Source organism: Gossypium hirsutum, chromosome A05 (assembly GCF_007990345.1).
Source record: "Gossypium hirsutum isolate 1008001.06 chromosome A05, Gossypium_hirsutum_v2.1, whole genome shotgun sequence".
Classification (NCBI taxonomy): domain Eukaryota; kingdom Viridiplantae; phylum Streptophyta; class Magnoliopsida; order Malvales; family Malvaceae; genus Gossypium; species Gossypium hirsutum.
The window spans coordinates 27,977,495-27,997,558 of record NC_053428.1 but is presented as its reverse complement, the minus strand read 5'-3'; the positions used below and the strand labels follow the sequence as shown (position 1 = coordinate 27,997,558).

General features: G+C 32.6%; 1 protein-coding gene across 2 annotated transcripts; it reads left to right on the top strand.

The window, feature by feature from the left end:
• Positions 1–16,429: 16,429 nt before the first annotated feature.
• LOC107957630 (ferric reduction oxidase 8, mitochondrial) lies at positions 16,430–19,600 on the top strand. 2 transcript variants are annotated; one of them, XM_016893176.2, is made up of 8 exons: positions 16,430–16,705; positions 16,820–16,913; positions 17,009–17,197; positions 17,303–17,540; positions 17,631–17,958; positions 18,046–18,304; positions 18,398–19,134; positions 19,269–19,600. In XM_016893176.2, the coding sequence occupies exons 1-8, from the start codon at positions 16,549–16,551 to the stop codon at positions 19,448–19,450; spliced, it is 2,184 nt and encodes a 727-aa protein (XP_016748665.2). In that variant the 5' UTR covers positions 16,430–16,548; the 3' UTR covers positions 19,451–19,600. The 2 variants fall into 2 exon arrangements, with proteins under 2 accessions (XP_016748665.2, XP_016748666.2); XM_016893177.2 differs by having other exon boundaries at positions 16,431–16,705; positions 17,012–17,197.
• Positions 19,601–20,064: the final 464 nt, after the last annotated feature.

The following is a 20,064-nucleotide window of genomic DNA, read 5'->3' as shown; positions in this document are numbered from 1 at the left end:
ATTTTGCCTAAGACGTAAATTGAGTCCATTTAAATATGAAATATTGAAATTTATGGTTAAATTCATTTATATAGAACCGGAAAACTCTAATTCGAGGTTAGATCGAGGAAAAGAAAATGTTTCGGATTAGTAGATTTCTAATGCGAACAAGTGCCGAGGTAAGTTCATGTAACTTAATCGGGCATGTAAATATGTTTAATTGAATATTAGGATTGTATAAAATGTGATTATCATTTGATGTGAATTATTTGATTGCTATAGAGAAAAATTAAATACATGCTTGAAATGATGAAAAAAGGTTAAGTCTTGATTGAATATTGAATTCCAACAAATATATGTGCTTTCCTGAAACGAATGAGGTCCTGCATCTGTTGCAGACGGGTTTTAGCTCAGACGAGTAATCCCATTGACCTTTTTAAAGAAAGGATTTTGCCTGAACGGGTAATATTGATATAATACCTCTCGAATATACGTTATGATTAGGGTTTAGCCTGGACTGGTAATCCTAATTGAGCTCTTTTGTGCGACGTTATATAAAGGATTTAGCCTGGACTGGTAATCCTGCTATACGATATGTGACTCAATGTGTGTTCCTAAGTTAAGTGCCCTAAGAGGTACCATTGAATAAGAATTGACGGATTATTAAATTGTACACCTCGAGTGTACTACGTAAGCATCCATCAAAATTTTAATGATTCAACAGACATACAACCCTTAACATGGCATGAGGATTTTGAGATGAGATGATAATGTTTTAAAAGAGTGTTGCATGATGAGCTCATCTATTCTTACTTGATGTATATGTAAACTTTATGATTAACATGTTTGATTGGATGCATGTATTTAGGCAATTTAACCAAATGGATGGAAAACTTGTTATTGTATGCTTAGATTTAATAAACGAGATTGGTAAGTTTAGTTTCCGTTATACAAACTTACTAAGCATGTAATGCTTACTCCATTTTATTTTTCCCTGTTTTATAGTGCTCGGAAGCTCGCGATGGTTAGAGATCACTGGAGTACCGCCACACTATCAACTAGTCATTTTGGGCATACTTAGTAAAATCATTTTAGTATAATGGCATGTATAGAACAACTTGACCAATAGTGGCTTGAAATGTTATTTTGTAACCTAGCCATTGTAATGGCTAGTGATGGTTCATTTTGGTATGACTAAGTAGATTATTATGATATATATACATATGTGATATGTTAAAAGTATGTGATCACTGTTGTGAATGCCTAAGTTAAACTAAGGTAAGGTTGTGATCATGTACGCTTGTAATGATATGCCTTGTGAATGATGAAATTTACTTAAGTTGAATGCTTGGATTGGTTGGTATTGGATGTGTGTTTCAAGTGTAGGTTATGGGTGAAATTTTGGGTGAGAAATGAAGCTAGAAAGGGCTTCATTTTGTCCACATGGGTAAACACACGGGCGTGTGTCTAGACCATGTGTGACACACGGCCTGGTAAAATGGGCATGTGGTTAGGCCGTGTGTTCCCTACACCTTAATTTTGAGAAACAGAATGCTCAGAATTGAGCACACGGGCAGAGACACGGGCGTGTGTCTCAGCCATGTAAAACCTGCACCTAATTTCGAATTGAATTAATTAACCACACGGACATGTGGCATGACTTTGTGTGCAAGTCAAAGAGTTACATGGGGTCAAACACGGCCTCCAGCATGGGCGTGTCCCAGGGTCACATAGGTGTGTCCCTCGGACCACACGGGCATGTGAGCCCTGCATCTTGGAAAAATTTTAATAAGTCGCGAAAAATTCTTAAAGTTCGCGATTAAGCACCGACTTGATTCTAATGCTCGTATTGGGCCACGAGGGCCCAATCAAGAGACGTTATGAATGATCTCGATAAATGAATAGTAATTTACATAATTTATTTATAAAATGTTCTAAAAGTTCTAGTAATGCTTTGAAACCCTATTTTGTCGACGGATACGGATTAGGGGTGTTACAAGATCCGTCACATGTTGTTACTGTCGACAAGATTGAATTGCGATTGGACTTAACTTTTGAGGAGGAGCTTGTCTAGATCTTGGAACGGGATATTAGGGTGCTAAGGAATAAAACTATTCCTCTAGTGAAAGTCCTTTGACGGAACCAGAGTACTAAGGAAGCCATGTGAGAACTAGAAGAATCAATTCGACGGCTATATCCCTATCTGTTCGACTTAGGTAAAATTTTGAGACCGATTTTCTTTTAGGAGGAGAGAGTTGTAATGCCCCAAATATTTAAGAGTCTAATTGTGAGAATCTGCAGTAATTAAATTTTTGTATCTTTGGTTCTGCGCTCTACTTTTGTGTTTAATGTCTGAAGTTCGAATTGCGTTGCTAAAAGTTTTGTTATTTTAAAACAACCATTATCCATGTATTAGGTTGTTAAGTGCAATTTTGGGTAAATCGGTGTCAAGAATTAGCCTACTGGTTCGCTGGTTAAGCATCTGTCTGTATTCTGTCTGGTTCCGAGTTTGAGTTCCATCGTATGCATTGGGAAATATTTTTTGCAAATGCCGAAATGGGTGGTGGTTAACTTAAAACATTCTATTGTTCTTTTATTTTTTTATTTATTATTGAATTTTAGTTATTTGTTTCTTCGTTATTCCCTCTTGTATTTTTCTCTTTTGGCAATTGATTTTTTTTGGTAAAGTTAGAAGTCTTGTTGCCTGTGAGGTCGATTTTACGTAAGTTTCGTTACTACTTCATTTCGTTTGTGATCTTCATTCTATTATCATTTTTTTTGTCAAAACAGGACTTTGCTCGTTTAATTGACATTTTGTTAAAGACTCGATTGGTTACTTTGTTTAGGCAAGGATATTGTAGAAGACGTTAATCCGCTGTATTAGTTTGATTTCTCCTATTTCGTACGAGGTGAGTGTGTGAATAAGAATAGAATTGCGTCGAATCTTTCAACATGTTTTTAGCGATAGGTTGATTTTGCAAAATGTTGAAATTGATAGTGTAATTGATCGTGGAATGATTAATTAGGTTCTGGGTAGTCTCTGTATTGTATCCTTATCAAAACGAAAGCAGGTGCGTATCGAAAACCTTAGTTTTGCAAGTTTCAGCCGCTGAAAATGGTGGCTGTCGATGCCACACGGGCGTGTGGCAGGCCATGTGATCGACCGTGTAACTCACTGTTTTCCAATTTAGGGCCACACGAGCGGACACACAAGCGTGTGTCTAAGCCGTGTGTGGCCATATTGGTGCAGGGTTCACACGGGCAACAGACACGAGCCTGTGTCTGGGTCGTGTAATCACTGTGTGTTGATTGAGACCACACGGGCATGTACCCAAGCCGTGTAACTTACTGTTGGGGTATAAAAGCCACACGGGCAGGGACATGGGTGTGTACCCAGGCCGTAAGAATCACACGGGCAAGGACACATGTGTGTTTCTAGGCCGTATAAATCATTGTTTATGCTTGAAAATCGCATGGCCAGGGTACACGGGCCGAAAATTATCTTTTGAGGTCGAAAATGTTACTTAATCTTGGTATTGGTTTTCTCAATATAAGAGTAATCGAAATTGATTATATGAGAACTGTCTGATACATTGGGACTAATTCGTAAGTAACAATATTATATGTGCACTGTGGTATCTACTCTATTTTGGAATTATCTTAGTTAATTGTATAATGTATTAGAATGAATGAACATGTGATACAGGTATTTGTAATCTGCATTAGCATGTGGTGGGAGGCTGTAACGAGGGAGGAGTTTGTACTGAAATTGTGGCTATGCCACAATGAGTATTACTCTGGTTCTGGCACTTGTCGCATATTAATCTAGTAAGCTGCGTTTCTGTGAAAGTGTCATTGAACACTCTAAAGGTGTGCAGGGATGTATGGGCATTAAATGTCCATAATGGTGTGTTGGGATGGCAGAAAATGCTGTGTAGCAGACGAAAATAGGAATATTGCATCTAAATTGGATCTGAACCATATCTGAACTGGAATTGTATATATGTACATACATGTAACACCTCTGCTCTGAATCTGGGTTGAACATGCTTCTATGTCAAACCGAATATCTAAACTGGAATTTCTTATTAAGCAACCATTGTTGAATTACATTTCTTTTACACACTGAGTTCACAACTCACCCATTTATTGAATAGATTTCAATTGGTATGCAGTCTTGATCAGGTCAGTGTCACAGAAGCTCGGTCAAAATTTTATCTTTCCTTTTAAGCATTATTATTAGGGATCTATGTTTTATGACATTATCAAATTTATGAAGGTTATATGAATTAAATTATAATTGTAATGAATATTACGTGACGAATGGTTCAATTTGACTGTGCTATGATAGTATGGATTTTAGTACGGGTAATGTAACTCTCCAACTTGGTCTAGACATCTACATGTTACACTGTACATTACCCAAAACCTTGAATACAAAGCTTAAAATCCTAAAGAGTAAATTGGTAAACAAAACCATAAATCTCATAAGGCACTCACAAAATGAGTATAAAATACTCTCCATAATTACTACGAAACTCTCACCAAAACTTATATACGACTACATCTTGTCACCCTCAAAGAAAAGCCAACGACTAGATCTTGATTGGCTTAACAAAACAGGGATAAATGACCCTTTAAATAGGCTAAGATTAGAGTTCTAATCATATTAAAATATACCTGGAACAATCAAAGTCTAATTAGGAGAAGAAGTCATGCTTGAAGTATAAACCACGATTGTTAAATAAAAGAACACATCGTGGCATCACAACATCCTATTCGTCTCGTCACGATGTCATCCAACGAGTCGGTGCTCTTCGTCTCGACGTCGGGCCTATTTTGGCCTTTCTTCGGTTGCTCGTCAATTCTCGTCTAAAGTGCCTACAACATGTCCGATAAATTTAAGGCACACCCCACAAGTTTTTTAGGTGATAAAAGATTGCCAATGTTGTTTTAGCTTAAACATATTGTTGTAAATTAATGAAACCATGGGCTTTGATTCAATTTTGTGAGATTTAGGTTAAGGATAGAAGCAATGGTAGCTTCCCATAATATGAACATGGCTTGTTTGGTTGATAAAAAGATTAGGGTGAATATTGCGAGACTTAAATGTGCTGTTTGTATTGAAAAGGGAAGGGGAATGTTAGGGAGTATTCATAGTCTAAGGAAGATGGTATGCCAAATTTAGAGATGGGAATAAAGTAGATTTGGAAATGGTGCAAGATGTTTGTGTGAATAATAATAGGGTAAAGGCTAAGTTTTTCATGAAAACCTTAGAAATGAAACTTGATGGGATTATTTGAATGGATGGAAAAGTGTTACATAGGTAATATGGGAAGCTAGGTATTAATGGTTGAAAGAGCACACTATTTGACTAGAACAATTCAGATAATAATCCTACCTCTGCAGAGCCTAGATCAAAGAATAAATTTATTAAAAAATTATCATAGTACAGTCAATGATTAAAGCTTTAAACTACCCAAAAACGTATGGTAAAAGTAGTCTCATGGTGTACAATTTTTTGCACTTACTCTCCTCAATTGACCTGACGTACAAGTGAAATAACTCTCCAATAAAGCCTACAATACGATAGATAAATCTACCTTCAAAATGTTCCAAAAGTGAATTGAATAAAACTCTTAAAACTCTTAAACTCATACACAAATAAACCAACAGACAACCTTTATATTGGTTGTGTATATGTGATTTGTAACATACTCAAAACCCCCTGAGTCAGGAATAATGCTAATACAAGATGATACATGTTAGAATTTTGTGAAGGAAATTAAATAGGAATTGTTGGTGTTAGTAAAGAAGAGAATTGCATACAAGAAGAAATTGAAAAGACTTGTGTATTGAGAGAAATAAATCTGAGGTTTTGATTAAATTGTAAAGAAGTGAAAAGTGGTGGGGTCAAAGTGTGAATATTCAAAATTTGAAGGGTAAAGTGTAAATTCAAAAAATGAAGGAGCTAATTTACAAATACCCTAAAGTACTTGTAACACAAAATTAGTAGGCAGAGATTAAATTAAATAAGTATAGAAATATAAGAGACTAAATTACAATTTTACCAAATAAAATGGTTATTCAAGGGAGGAATGTAGAGAATGTTGCGAGTTAAAATAGTCATTACCCAAATAGGGTAATTATCATGAAATATCATGATAATTATGGGTGTGGTGTTAAATTTTGATTAGGTGGAATTATTTTAATAATATTTTATTAAGATATTTTATTTATTTTAAGTGAATATAAAATGAATTCTTCATTTTTCCATGCTTTCTACGTTAATAAGAAAGGGAGAGGAGAGAAACCCTGCTTTCCTTACAAATTAGTTCTTTTCCATGAATTTCACCATTTTTACCAAAAATTCATAAGAATTTCCATATCGACCAAAATGGAAAAGTGAAGTAGAAATCCTAAGAGTTAGATTATCATCTTGGAAGAAAGAAATTGGAAGTAGAAGTGGAGAGAGTTGAGAAGAAACTGAAGAGACTAAAAAGACAATGTAAGAAATTCAAGTATTTTTATAAAATTCATGTTTAATTGAAGTAGAGACATAACTATGAGTATTGATTATGTATTTGATGTGTTTATGAAGTAGAAAAAGAGAAAAAAATTAATAAAAGCATCGGAAACAAGATGAAGGTGGTGACTAAAGTGAGGAAGGAAGAGAATTAAAGCAAAAATGGTGAATTCCTAACAAAAGAGAGGTAAGTACATCAAGACCTTACCTTACTCAATTAAAGTGTGTGATTTTTGTTTAAATTGTTATACTAAAATTATTAAGATTTAATTATATATGTGAAAATGTTTAAGTTTATTATAAAATTAATTAGAAATAAGTGGATATGTGAGTTTTCTTTTAGCAATGAAGTAAATAGATTAAGTGAAGTGAAAATTAAAGTAAAAGGACTAGATTGTAAAATGTACAAAATTTTATGTGTGAAATGAAATAACACGATAAATTACTTAAATGAAGAGTTAAGTGCTAGTAAGTTTGATATAAAGTGATATTGGTAAGACATCATAGTGATTATTGAATCACATGAGATTAATGACTAATTTGTAAAGTATTCAAAAGTAATAAGTGTACTAAAACTTTGAAATAACATATTTAAGTGTAGTGATATATTGAAGTGAAGTGAATTTCAAAGTGAGAATATAATGATTATTGAAAAGGGACTAAATTGCACAATATGCAAAAATTTAGAATTAAGATAAATTTTTGTTCTGATGTGGGAAATGAATTATTATGAGATAGTGCATTATATATTTTATGTCTGAAGGAAGTATTATAGTGCTTATTGAATTTTTATAATGACTAAATTGAAAGAAATTCAAAAGTATATAAGTTTTATTCTGAAATGTAAAAGTGAAGCTAATTTTGATATATTTGCCCGAGTTGACAAGATGTGAACTAGTGGGATATATATGACATACCATTAGGAAACATTCAACACGCTCTTTGTTTTGTTAATGCATTTTTGGTGCCTCTGTTATGCTAAAGCCCTTTGGCGCCATTTTATTATGATATTGCACTTCGGTCCTACTCTGTTCTATTTTGCACTTCGATGCATCTCTATATTATTTATGTATATCTTTCATGTTATGTTAAGCCTGCATTGGGCATCTGTTAAATATTAAAAGATAAAATAAAGCAATGATCAATATGACAAGTTATGTGCAAGTGAAGGAAATGATAATGGATTAAGTTATATTGAATAAGATATAATAAGAAGTTCTAATGTTATTAAATTCTAAACTTATGTCACATAATATTAATTTACATTATTTGTACTTATTTTGAGAATAGGTAAGGTTAAATCTTGTTGTACTTACTAAGATTTCACAAGCTTAACGCATTACTTTTAATGGGTAGGTAAAGACTCAAAGTGAAGTGTAGCACCCCAGGTCTAGTAGGTTTAAGGTTTTGGCGTATAGTAGTAGAATAGTTTGTTTGGCGAAGTGTAATCCGCCTAATGGCTTATTGTGCTGTATACATATAGGCGTATAGTAACCGCCACATAAGCATGTAAGGATTTTACTTCATGATATTCTGCTATGTTAAAGAGATATTTGTGTTAAGTGATAATGAGCAAGTATAGATTGAGTTATCACCATAGGTATTATACGCCTTGTTTGTCTAGAGTACTATACTAGTTAAATTATGAGTAAGCTGGCTAGAAATCAACTAGACAGCTTAGCCAGATAATTATGAAGGTAGGGTACTTATTTATGTTTCTCTCGGAAACTGTAGACCATTAAGAAGGCAAATTTTGAAACGTGTGACACTTGTTAAGATCCACTAAGCAGGTGGGGTCATATGTATGAGTGATAGGTTTTGAAAGAGGTTCTTTTTCTCCTCTTCTTTCTCCTTAAGTTTGAATGTATGTCTTCCTCATTAAGCTGGGAAACTGTGATTCTGGGTCTAATAAGTGGTTATTCCATTCCTGGGTAAGTATTTCAACTCTGCATGTTAAGTTCTGAAAGAATAAGACTATAAGAATTATATGAATAGTAAAACTTTAAGTACAAGGTTTTGCATGAAGTTGTTAGCGATTGAAAGTCTTTAAGAGAATAAGACCCACTTGTTATGTATAATCACTTTTCAGGTGTGGACACTCCCCTAAATGTCTTTGGACCCCACTTGAGAATACAAGTTCGTACAACTATAACAAAATAGTCTCCACTATGCACGTCCTTCACATACTCCCTGACAACAACTTCTCTACAACGGCCTACCACGTCACACTAGTAGACAAGAGGACCTCTCTTATGAATGCCCTCCCAAATAATGAGAAGTGGACTTTTTGGAGCCCTCAAGCAATCCTAGAGCACTTATCCTCTTTAGTCTCCCTCTCAGCTTTTTCCTTGTCCTCTTGTCTTTTTCGGCTCTTCACCTCTTAAAGTGAACTGGCGTCGTCAGCACCACTTCATCTTCCTCTTTGTTCTCCTCCTTATTGTACATTGTATCAACATAAATAATTCAAAAAAATAACAAGAAAATAGAAAACTCATGTTAAAAAAAAAAACAACAACAACAAACTCACACGTTGGATCAAGAATTCTTCACTTCAAACCATAGCTTTCAAAGAGAAAACTACTTCTTGAATCTTCAACATAGTCACTCATTCAGCAGTGCACTACTAGAGATTAGATTCTACTTAGGGCCAACTCGTTGTATCAGCAGCTCGAAATGTAATGCTTTGAACTAAAATTACTACTACGCAGTTTAAATTTGGGCTATATTTTGGTTGTATTTCTTCTGTTAAAGTAATTTTAGAAAAACAGATTGATGTTTTAAAAAAGTATATATTTTTCAATGTTTAAATGATTTTATGTACAGTTTTTTTTATTATTTGATTTTTTTTAAAACTGTTTTCAAACAAGGAACATATGTTTTTCCACAAAATATCACATAAGTGTTTCATTTTAATAGTTGAAATTTATTTTATAAGATTTAATAATAATTGATGCATAATTAAATTTTAATTTGAAGTTATATATATAAAAGTGAATAGTGAAATATTAATATTTTAATAATATTATATATATGAGTTTTTGTTTAAGTTCATATTTATATTATTAAAATATTAATATTTTTAACTATAAACCATTTATTACTAAATATTTATAAATTATAATATATATTTATTATTTAAATATTATTATAAAATATTAAAAATATTATTAAAATTTTAATATTATTATTACTGTTAAAATTTATTATTAAAATAATAATTTTATTGAAATAATTAATTATATTAAAATTTATTATTTTATTAAATATAAATAGGTATGCAAATATAAAAAATTTATTGAGGTGAATATTTTAATATTTTAAAGTATTTTTAAGAAATAAAATTAAAACTTTATTTTTAATATAATAATATTTGTTTTGATTAAATTTAATATTAATATAAAATTCAAATTACTCGTAACAGAAATAACTTCAGTTTTCAAAAGATAAAAGGAATTTGCAGAAAACAAAAGACCAACGGTGCATTTGGTTTTAGAAAATAATGATCGTTTTCATCAGGAAAATGAAAAATAGTGAAGAAAGCCATGTTTGATTAAGAATTTTGAAAATAAATTTCAGAAAATGAAAATAAAAATATGTGAAAATTAAAGAATAAAAAAATATGTTTTCACTATTTTTAATAAAAATGTTTTGGAAAAAATTAAAAATATGGAATTTTTTAAATTTCAATTTATGCATTAAATTTACCTTGGTTTGAATCTTTTTAGAAGCAACTTTTTATTTTTATAGTCTTTAAACCTTTTTTTATTTAGTTGCATTTTATTTAACTATAATAATACATTTTAAATAAATTATACTTTAATTTAATTATTTTTTCATTCCTTTTTTTTTTGAAAGTTACATATTAAAGGCATTTTCACTATTTTCATTATTAAAAAAAATTCTATCTTCATTTATTAAACATGTTTTTTAATTTTTAAAAAATAGAAAATGAAAATTATTTTTTTGAAAATAAAAGAGAATGTTTTCTGAAACCAAACACACTCTTATTTTTCATTAACGAGTAAATTATTTTTTATTGACTAAATTTATACCAAATAATTTTTTTTGTAAGCTAATTTTTATAAAACATTCACACCCTTTGCTTTAGTCAAAATTTCTGTGTTTCGTCCAATGAATACCAACTTATACCAACCAGTTTGGTACAGTATGTTTTTTTGGGCTAATTCAAGGTATAATTTCTTAATTTCAAATATATGGCTACAAAATAAAAACAAAACACCAAAAGAATTACAAAGCCTCTTTCCCCAAACAAAAATGAACCCATAGCTACAACATCTACCTAAAGAATAGCTCAACATATGCTTCAATAAAACTCCATTCAAGAGTTCTAAACAGAGTTTCAGTTTCTATAATATTACTTATATGAAATTAATTAAAATTTGGCAACCTGCACGCTTTAAAGTTTAAATTATTCAATTAAAAGAAAAGGCGAATTAGTTAATTAAATGAGTAAAATAAAAATGTAAAGGAAACTATGCTAATTTGTACCTGTATTGCATTATGTTGGCCTAAACAAAAAAGGCTGCTGCATTAATAATTTTAATTATGCTAATTACATTAAACTCGGTTTGTAGCTCTAATAAGGTAGGTCAAAGCATATTGAATGAAATTTAGGCATGAATTCCACTGTATTAGACCCGCTAGTCTTTATCAGTATCCTCTTCTCTAACTGGTCAATACAATGACAATTAATTCTTTTATGTGAATTGACAGATCACACAGTTGATAAAAAGGAAATTTTGATATTAAAAAGCACGACAAAGTTCATCTATTATCAGTTTCAGTCTACTCTAGCACCTCTTTAGCTTAGGTTTTTCATATTAAACTCACAATAGATGAATCTTTTTCAGTAGATATGATAAAAAGACCCAAGAACCCTCCCACCCAAAACCTACTATCAAATGCCAGACTAAGCATGTTGGACAAAGCCTATTCCTATTCCTATTCTATACACATTTCATTAGTAAATAATGTGTGTACGACTGTTAGGCTCAGCATTACATGTCTTTGCATTCCTTGCTACATGTGAATTAGACCTATGTATTTACCCTCCAACGGACCACGTGTCATAAATTCTGACATGACTCCTGCAATTCACATTTAGTTTTTTTTTTTTTCGGTTCATCAACTAGCTGTTGTCGGGTAGGCCCGCCCAATATCATTCACAAGATAAATGCACAAATTCTTTTTCGAAAATATTTTTTGCATTTTTTGAAAATGTTAACAACTTGTTAGCTCAAAATATTGTGTACATTGACTGTGGGAGATATAGTGAGATGTAATTTCATGGATTAACGTTTCTGTCGTGAAATGACTGGGATTTGATGCCAGTAATCTGTCCAATGTCTGCAACAATCCGCAAATTATAGGGTGTGGAGATAACAATGTAGTGGTGGCATGTATAGTGGCAATGAATTTGGGCTCTTAGACTACCTAAGATTAAGGTTCCTTCTAGATAGTGTTAATTTATATAATTATATTGCAAGCTAGTGAAGGCTATGTCGCTATGATGGTAGCTAGTGGTGGGAATTTTACTTAAACAGCACTAATGTCTATCTTGAAAAAAAAAAAGAAAAAAAACCCTTTTCTTGGTGGATAATTATCAAAGCAAGCATGCATATTAATTTCATTGTCTAACTTTCATGATTGCAGAACCTTATATTATATGGGGTTACTAGCTAAAACAAGAAAATTAATCATGTTTTGGACTGTCAAAAAATATGAAAATTGTAATGTTGTTGGTCAAAAGATCCTTTATCCTTGAATCTTATGACCTTACTGAAACCTTGTACATCAGAAGCACATACATGATTAGATTGGAAGGATGAAAATCACAGTAAAGGCAAAACATAGTTTGTCACAAACCAAGCATAAAACATATTAGTCCTATTAACACCCATATGTTAGTTAACGACTCTGAAAAGATGGGTTCCTCTCTTTTCTGACAGAAACAAAGTTGATCGATTCTCTCAATCTAAGATCCACGCAATCAATCAGCATCTATTGAAGCGTGTTGGATGATCATAATACAGTCATTCAGCCCTGCTGCATCTGAATAGCTGACTTTATTGCTGCAAGTTCAGCAAAGCAAGTATTGGCTTAGCCGAAGTTTGGAATAGTTAAATTATTTATTGTCATCTTGTATATAGCCAGCCCTCTCCGTTAGAAGAATCAAAATACAATGTTGTTGGGCCTCTTTCTTTTGTGATCAACAAGGCAAGGATGGGCTATGAGAAGCTACAATTTTGGGCCCTTTTTGTTGTTGTCAAAAACAGTTCAAACATTGTAGCTTTGTTATTGCATGTGTACTCAACACTTGTTGTATATGTCCTTGTAGGTTGTAAGCCCTTACTTGAACAGGTAATTATCACTAACGCCATTAATTAGGTATTACACTTACTGTTTATGCATGAACAAAGGGGAGGGGTCCAGTTGGATTGGAAAGCTAAACTTGAATGGCAAATGTTTAAGCTTGAAGAATATGACAAGATTTGAGGAGGAAGCAAATGGAATTAGTAGTGAGAATCATCATTTGTGGGGAGATGTCACAGCAACCACGTGTACGTTATCTAAATGGTTAAACTTGTTCTTGCAAATGATTGTAACTTTGTGTGCTGTGGGTTAGCAAGTGGAGGAGATTAATCAAAGGAGGTCAACCATATATACCTAATGTCATAACCCTTTTTTTAGTTATTTCATGGTTAAATTAATGTCATAAGTTAATTAAATATAAATTTAATTGAAAATTATTAAAATATTCATTTACGTAGAAAGTGAGTTATATGACAGTGGAAATGTTTAATTCCAGAAGTGAGGTTGTGGTTTCAATTTTTTTTTTAAAATATAACTTAAAACAGTTAGTTATAGAGTTAAATTATAATTTTCTATTATATTATTATGAAAGTCTTATAAATCAATAAAAACTCAATCCCACATCAAGTATATCAAAAAATGTTCCGATCGGAACCTCAAGTTGTATTTTCCGTATCGGTAAATTTCTCGGTCCATACCAGCAACATTGGCTGGTTCCGCTGGATTTGCGAAAAGTTGAGTATCGCCCGAAACATGATTTTATTACCTGTTGACTACAGTAAAAAAAAAGAGATTTTGCTTTGACTCTTCATCTCAACAGTAGGCACTTCAAAAATCAAAACCCTTGGAATGCAACAAAACTTCATGGAATTATTAAATATGAAATCTTGTGTCCAGTTTCGTGGTGGGGAATCTGGTCACCATCGTGGTCGTTTTGGATTGAAATAAAGTTCAGAGTTTGCGAAAACGGTAAGAAATGGAGGAGTGAAAATAAAAAGACAAAAGAAGAAGAAAAAGAACTGAATTTGTGGGGATTTATCATTTGGAAAGGGAAAACAAAAGGTTAAAGAATGTGTTTTGATTCAATAGTTTTTAATAATAAAAACACATACCCGTATGATGTTTTTTTATCTGAATTTATTTGATGAATCTATTGGAAAAAAAACTATTATAATATGCTCTCTAAAAAAGTAAAACATACTCCACATCAATTTTTACAGCTTGATTGTAGCTTTATTTTTTGAAACTCGTACCATGGAAGCAGGGTCGATCCATAATATTATTGAAAGTGATTTTCTCTTTAGAGTTTTACAAAATTCAAATTAAGAAATTACAAATTCATAACGATATTACTTTCTCCTAGGGATTTACTAATTTCTAAGAATTTTTTGAATACGTTTTTAATTCATTTTTTAAGCTAAATACCAGCTTTAAACTGTCTGTGCCTACAACAACCCCCATTGATTTTACTAATTACCAAAAACAAAAAAACAAAAATTGAACCAATAACTGCCAATTAACCAGACAACTGATATTCATAAAATAATCTGAAAATGAAAAATCTATGCTCGGTAGATATAGATATTTAGTAAGAAACTGTGCTACCTAACTCAGAACAAGTAAAAGTATTGTTGCGCTTAATATCTCTTCTGAATAATTTTTGTTCAAAATAATCGCTTTTTGAGAATAATTATGTTACAATAGTTTAGAACAATTATCATTCTGGAATAGATGTCATTTGAGAATAGTTCCTATTGAGAAAATTTATTGTTCGAAATAACTCTTGTTTGAAGTTATTGTGTTTCAAGGATAACTTCTATTTAGAATAACTATATTTTTTTAAGAACATTATTTAGAATAAATTTTTTCAAAAAAAAAATACCACATATTAGCTATAGAGAACAATTCATATTCGAAACAAGTTACAATAACACTTGTTTAGAACGATCCTTGTTTTGCATTTCAAGAGATATTTCATATAAGATGTTTTATATTGTACCATTTTACCAAAGTAAAAGTGAAAATAATCCTGAAATATGATAAGGTTCTTGAATTATCTTTACTCTTAAAATGTTTCGTAGAATTTGACTTGGTAATTAAAATATAAAAGTAGTTAGGTTTTTTCTTTAACACTTTCTTAAATTTGATTTTTTCTCCCCTTTTATTTTGGAAAAATAATGAACTTTGCTCACTATTCACTATCACCGTGACCATTATAACTTAAACTTTTATTATAAAAAAGAGCAATAATGCCTTTAGATAGTAGTAGTGAATGTTATGAGGCTTGGGAAAATTGAGTTATGACAGAGGGTGAGATCGGAGAAAGTGTGTCGTGTGTAAACTTGGGGTTGCTGGTTCGGTTGGAGGAGCTGGAATGGTGAAGATGGTGGTTTGAAATGGTTAATGGTTGAGAGGTAAGTGCCGGTGTGCATGAGATGAAGATGGCCAGAGCTAGAGGCTACTGCTGGAGGTGATGGTAGTTGGAGTTGAAGGCTTGGTAGGGACTAGGAACAAGGTAAGAAGGGACGAGAGAAGAATTAAAGTACCAAAAAAAATAAAATAAAAGGTCAGAAAACTTGTTTAATTATATTTATATGGTATAGACATGGATTACTTGTTAGCATTTAATGTCATAATTTGTGCTATGTGAGATTTTTATAACATTTTTAATGTCGAGTAACAACACAATGATTAAAATATTACAAATCAATAACATTAGTAATCAAAATGTAACAAGTTAAAGTTAATTAAATATTTAAATTAAGGCCCAACCTTTTAGTGGTTGTTCATATTAGGGCCAAATTTTTAAAATTAGTCATATAAGGGTTTAACCTTTACAAAAATGTTCAAATAAAAATTCTTCACTTACTCTAGCCCAATTTGAGTAAAAATTAGGTGAATGTTATCATTTTTAGAATAAAATGCACTATAGATGAGTTAGATGTTGCTTGAAAAAAAGAGAATAATAAAAACATAATTTGAGACTTAATATGTAGCATTTGAAAAGCCCTTACTTGAGTATTTTTAAAAAAGTTTTGTCCTTATTTGAGCACTTTAAAAAAAGATTTGGCCTTTATTTGACCATTTTGAAATGTTTTACCTTTATTTGAGCATTTTATAAAGATTAAGTTTTTATATGACCATTTTGAAAGATTTGACTTTTATGTGAGCAACCCCTAAAAATTAAGTCCAATTTGAATATTTAACCATTAAAGTTCAATAACCAAAATGTAATTTAAATCACACATAAATAATTATTTTTTAGTAGGCTTTCAAAAAAATTCAAACCTATAAATACCAATAATCTGAAAACGAAAAATCCATGTTTGGGACTATATATGTCACATGTATACAACAAGATTTTCCCATGTTAGTTGCATCTCCTCATGGTAATATATGTGTCAAACATAGGAATAATGGAGACTTAGAATATCAAGCCCCTTGGATATGCAAAAGAATCCTCTCTCTTTTTTTTTCCAACCACAAAGGAAGTGACTTTAATGACTTTGTAAGTGTAAATGGTGGGCACTCTTTCCTTATAGTTACAGGTAGTGGGGCTAACTAGAATCTTTTTTATCACCTAACATAGTGCGACTGCTAGTGGAAGTGGAGCCAAATCTTTTCTCCAAACCTCTTTATATCTGATCCATTCTCACACTTACTGCAACTCACCAATCCCTTCCTGCAACCATTTTGGAAACAAATTAGAGATGGGCAAAGCCGCCGTTGTTATCCTTCTCAAAGTCTTGATGATCTTAATATCCACTGCCTGGCTATCTCTCTGGCTGCTCAAACCAACCAACTTATGGACCAGAAAGTGGAAAGCAGCTGAAAGCAGTGCTCGAAATACCGTGTTTGGTTACTATGGTAAATACTTGAGATATTCAGAAACCCAATTTTTTCTATATAGATATTTTTTTTTAAGCCTCTTCTCTAACATGATTGTACCAGTTAGAATTAACAGCCAATTATATATTACAGGTCTTGACTTTACGGTGTATACGTTTCCTGTAATTGCTGTGGCTATGATTGGACTTGTGTACTTGAATTTGCAATCTTGGGGGCAAAGAAACAGGTAATATAGTTATGCCATTTTCATCTTGTGAAGTGGATATATATACATATTTGCTTGCTTTAACTTTCGCTTCTTAATTATTTAATTTGCGACAGTAGACAAATAAGGAGTTCAACAGCTGCTTTCTCAAATCCACTAGTTACAAGTAATCTTGTGGGCATTTTATCCGGTGTTGAGATTCTCTCAGTATTTCTCTTTATCCTCTTTCTAGCATGGACCTTTTATACGCGCATATCTCACGATTTTACTAAGTTGACACCTATGGAATCTTTGAAGTTGGACTTGTGAGTTCTTAAAATCTCTTACTAAGATTCAAAAAATAATGACAGATGCTGAGAATCAAAGAATATCATCGTTACTTATATGTGAGTGTGTTCTTTTGAATTTAGATGGCAACTCAAGTTTCTAAGAGTGGCAACTCGATTTGGTTTGCTAGCAGAAGCCTGCTTGGCTTTTCTTCTTCTACCTATCTTGAGGGAACTGGCCGTATTTCGCATACTTGGTATCCAGTTTGAAGCTTCTGTGAGATACCATATATGGCTAGGGACTGCTATGATATGCTTTGCTACTTTTCATGGTGCCAGCACTTTGTTCATCTGGGGTGTTAGCCACTACATTCAGGATGAGGTCATAGTGAATATGAGCGAATCTTATCGTATTACTTGTTAAGTTTCACCTACATAATCTTACAGTGACACTTGTTTGAACAACTAACAGATAACAAAATGGCAGAGGACAGGCCGGATATACCTTGCCGGGGAGATAACACTGGTTGTGGGCTTGGTTATGTGGATCACATCACTTCCTCAGATCAGGAGGAAAAGATTTGAGATCTTCTATTACATTCACCACTTGTACATAATCTTCCTAGTATTTTTCTTGCTTCATGCCGGAGATCGACACTTCTATATGATCTTCGCTGGAGTGTTCCTCTTTTGTCTTGACAAACTACTTCGCATCCTACAATCATGGCCACAAACTCATATTCTTTCAGCTAGATTATATCCCTGTAAAGTTGTAGAACTTATCCTGCCAAAAGACACAGGTAAATTCTTCTTTTTTTATAGAAATATATACCATGTGAAAACATTTTGAGAAAGTTTCTTTGATGTGGTCTTTGTACTCATTTCAGGCTTGAAATATACCCCAACAAGTATAATATTTATGAAGATACCGAGTATATCCAGATTTCAGTGGCATTCCTTCAGCATAACTTCTAGTTCGACCATTGATCATCATACAATGTCTGTTTTAGTTAAATGTGATGGACGGTGGACAACTTCTTTATATGACAATATACGGGCTCAGCTAGACTCTGATGCTGATAAGATGAAATCCGTACCTGTTGCAATAGAAGGCCCCTATGGTCCTTCATCTTTGACCTTTTTGAGGTGTGCTAAAGAATCGTATAGCATGAGATTTCATTATATCTAGAACTTAATTCTGTACTACACATTTTTGTTGAAATCTGAAATCCTTTGCAGATATGACAACCTACTTTTGGTTGCTGGTGGAATTGGGATAACACCATTTCTTAGCATACTGCATGAAATTGCTGCAACTCAAGGGAATGGCAGTAGCAGATATAGATTACCATCCAGAATCCAGTTGATATACGTTGTCAAGAAATCACAATACATTGGCTTGTTAAAATCAGTTTCTTCCCTACTGCAGAACCACCCCTCAAACAAATGTCATCTGAAACTAAAAGTTTTTGTCACCCAGGAAAAGCAGTGTGGTGCAACACTAGGAGAAATGCTTAATGAGGCATCTCAAGTGCAATGGGTTCATTTCGGCTTAAAAGGTCCAATTTACTCAATACATGGACCACAAAGCTTGTATTGGACTGCTGCATTGGCTGGAATTGCTTCCATTACGTTCCTGGTTTTTCTTATCTGTTTCAACTACATATTTGTTCCCTCTGGAAAGAATACTAGCGGTCATCACTCTTCAAAACTGGCCGTTTCTTCCAAAATGAAGGCTCCTAAAGAAAACAGCCCCTCTTGGGTTGCTGACATACTTATCATATCCTCATTCATCATATCATTAGCCTGCCCCAGCTTGGTAGCTATTGTTTTGAGATGGAGACGGCTGAAGAAGGAAGAAGTACCACTTGTCTCCTCAAAGGAAGAAAAAGTACAGCAACTAAGTTCGATTGAGACGAAAGGTGTGGTAGAGGAGGAACATGAAGTCCATTTTGGAGGAAGGCCTAATTTGGAAGGTACTCTCATACATACACATATAATATGCCCTTCATTCTTATAGAACCTACACTGGTCTTAAGTGTGTTTATGTTAGTATCAGATATTGTTGTGATTAGTTTTCTAACACATTGAAATGATGGAATCTCATCAGATGAATTCTCCAAATTCCTGAATGAAACTAATGGATCTGATATTGGAGTGTTGGTGTCCGGACCAGAAACAATGAAAGAGGCAGTGGCATCATTGTGCCAGCAGAAATCTGGATGCTTTCATATTGGAAATAAGGAAAAGAAACCATACTTGAGTTTCCATGCCCTCACCTTTACACTTTAGTTTCAGGGTAAAAAACTACAGTCATGGAGTCGCAATAGCTCCACATTTATAATAATTAGTCTGTAATGTCTGACTCAGTAGAGCTCCTGATTAGCTTTATGTGAATTTTGAGATTTTAGAAATATAAAATTAAAAAAGAAGCTGATAGTATATATTGAGAAGTACTTGTAGCAGCAGGGACCTTAGGCCTTCAAAGCTGGTACACTTACAGTTTACTCCTTTTTTAAAATTATAAAATTGTTAGTTGATACAATGATAAACTTGTATTTTGTGTCCTAAAATTTATAATTCATTGCTACAACAATACCAAAGCCACTCTTCATCGCCTAACCCTTTACCGTATTTTGATCATCCTTTATCAAGATTATTGTAACTTATAACAACAATACCTTCCCAAAAAATAGCTTGTGACAGCGACAATGAACTACCCAAATTTGACTTTTAATCTGAATGTAATATTTTTATAAAATTTGATACTTGGGTCAATACTAAAATTTTAAATTTTGATAGAGTAAATGAATTTCATTCACAACTTACACATACAAAAACTAATAGTAGAATTGACCTCATGTGTTCCATCTTTGCGTCCAAAAATCTAATTTCTTAGCCCAGTG

Bases quoted from the DNA above. Each gene is read 5' to 3' on its own strand.
- LOC107957630 (XM_016893176.2), top strand. From the start codon at position 16,549: ATGGGCAAAGCCGCCGTTGTTATCCTTCTCAAAGTCTTGATGATCTTA. The intron at 16,914-17,008 runs GTAATATAGTTA...AATTTGCGACAG, and splicing joins TCTTGGGGGCAAAGAAACAG to TAGACAAATAAGGAGTTCAA. The intron at 18,305-18,397 runs GTGTGCTAAAGA...AATCCTTTGCAG, and splicing joins TCATCTTTGACCTTTTTGAG to ATATGACAACCTACTTTTGG.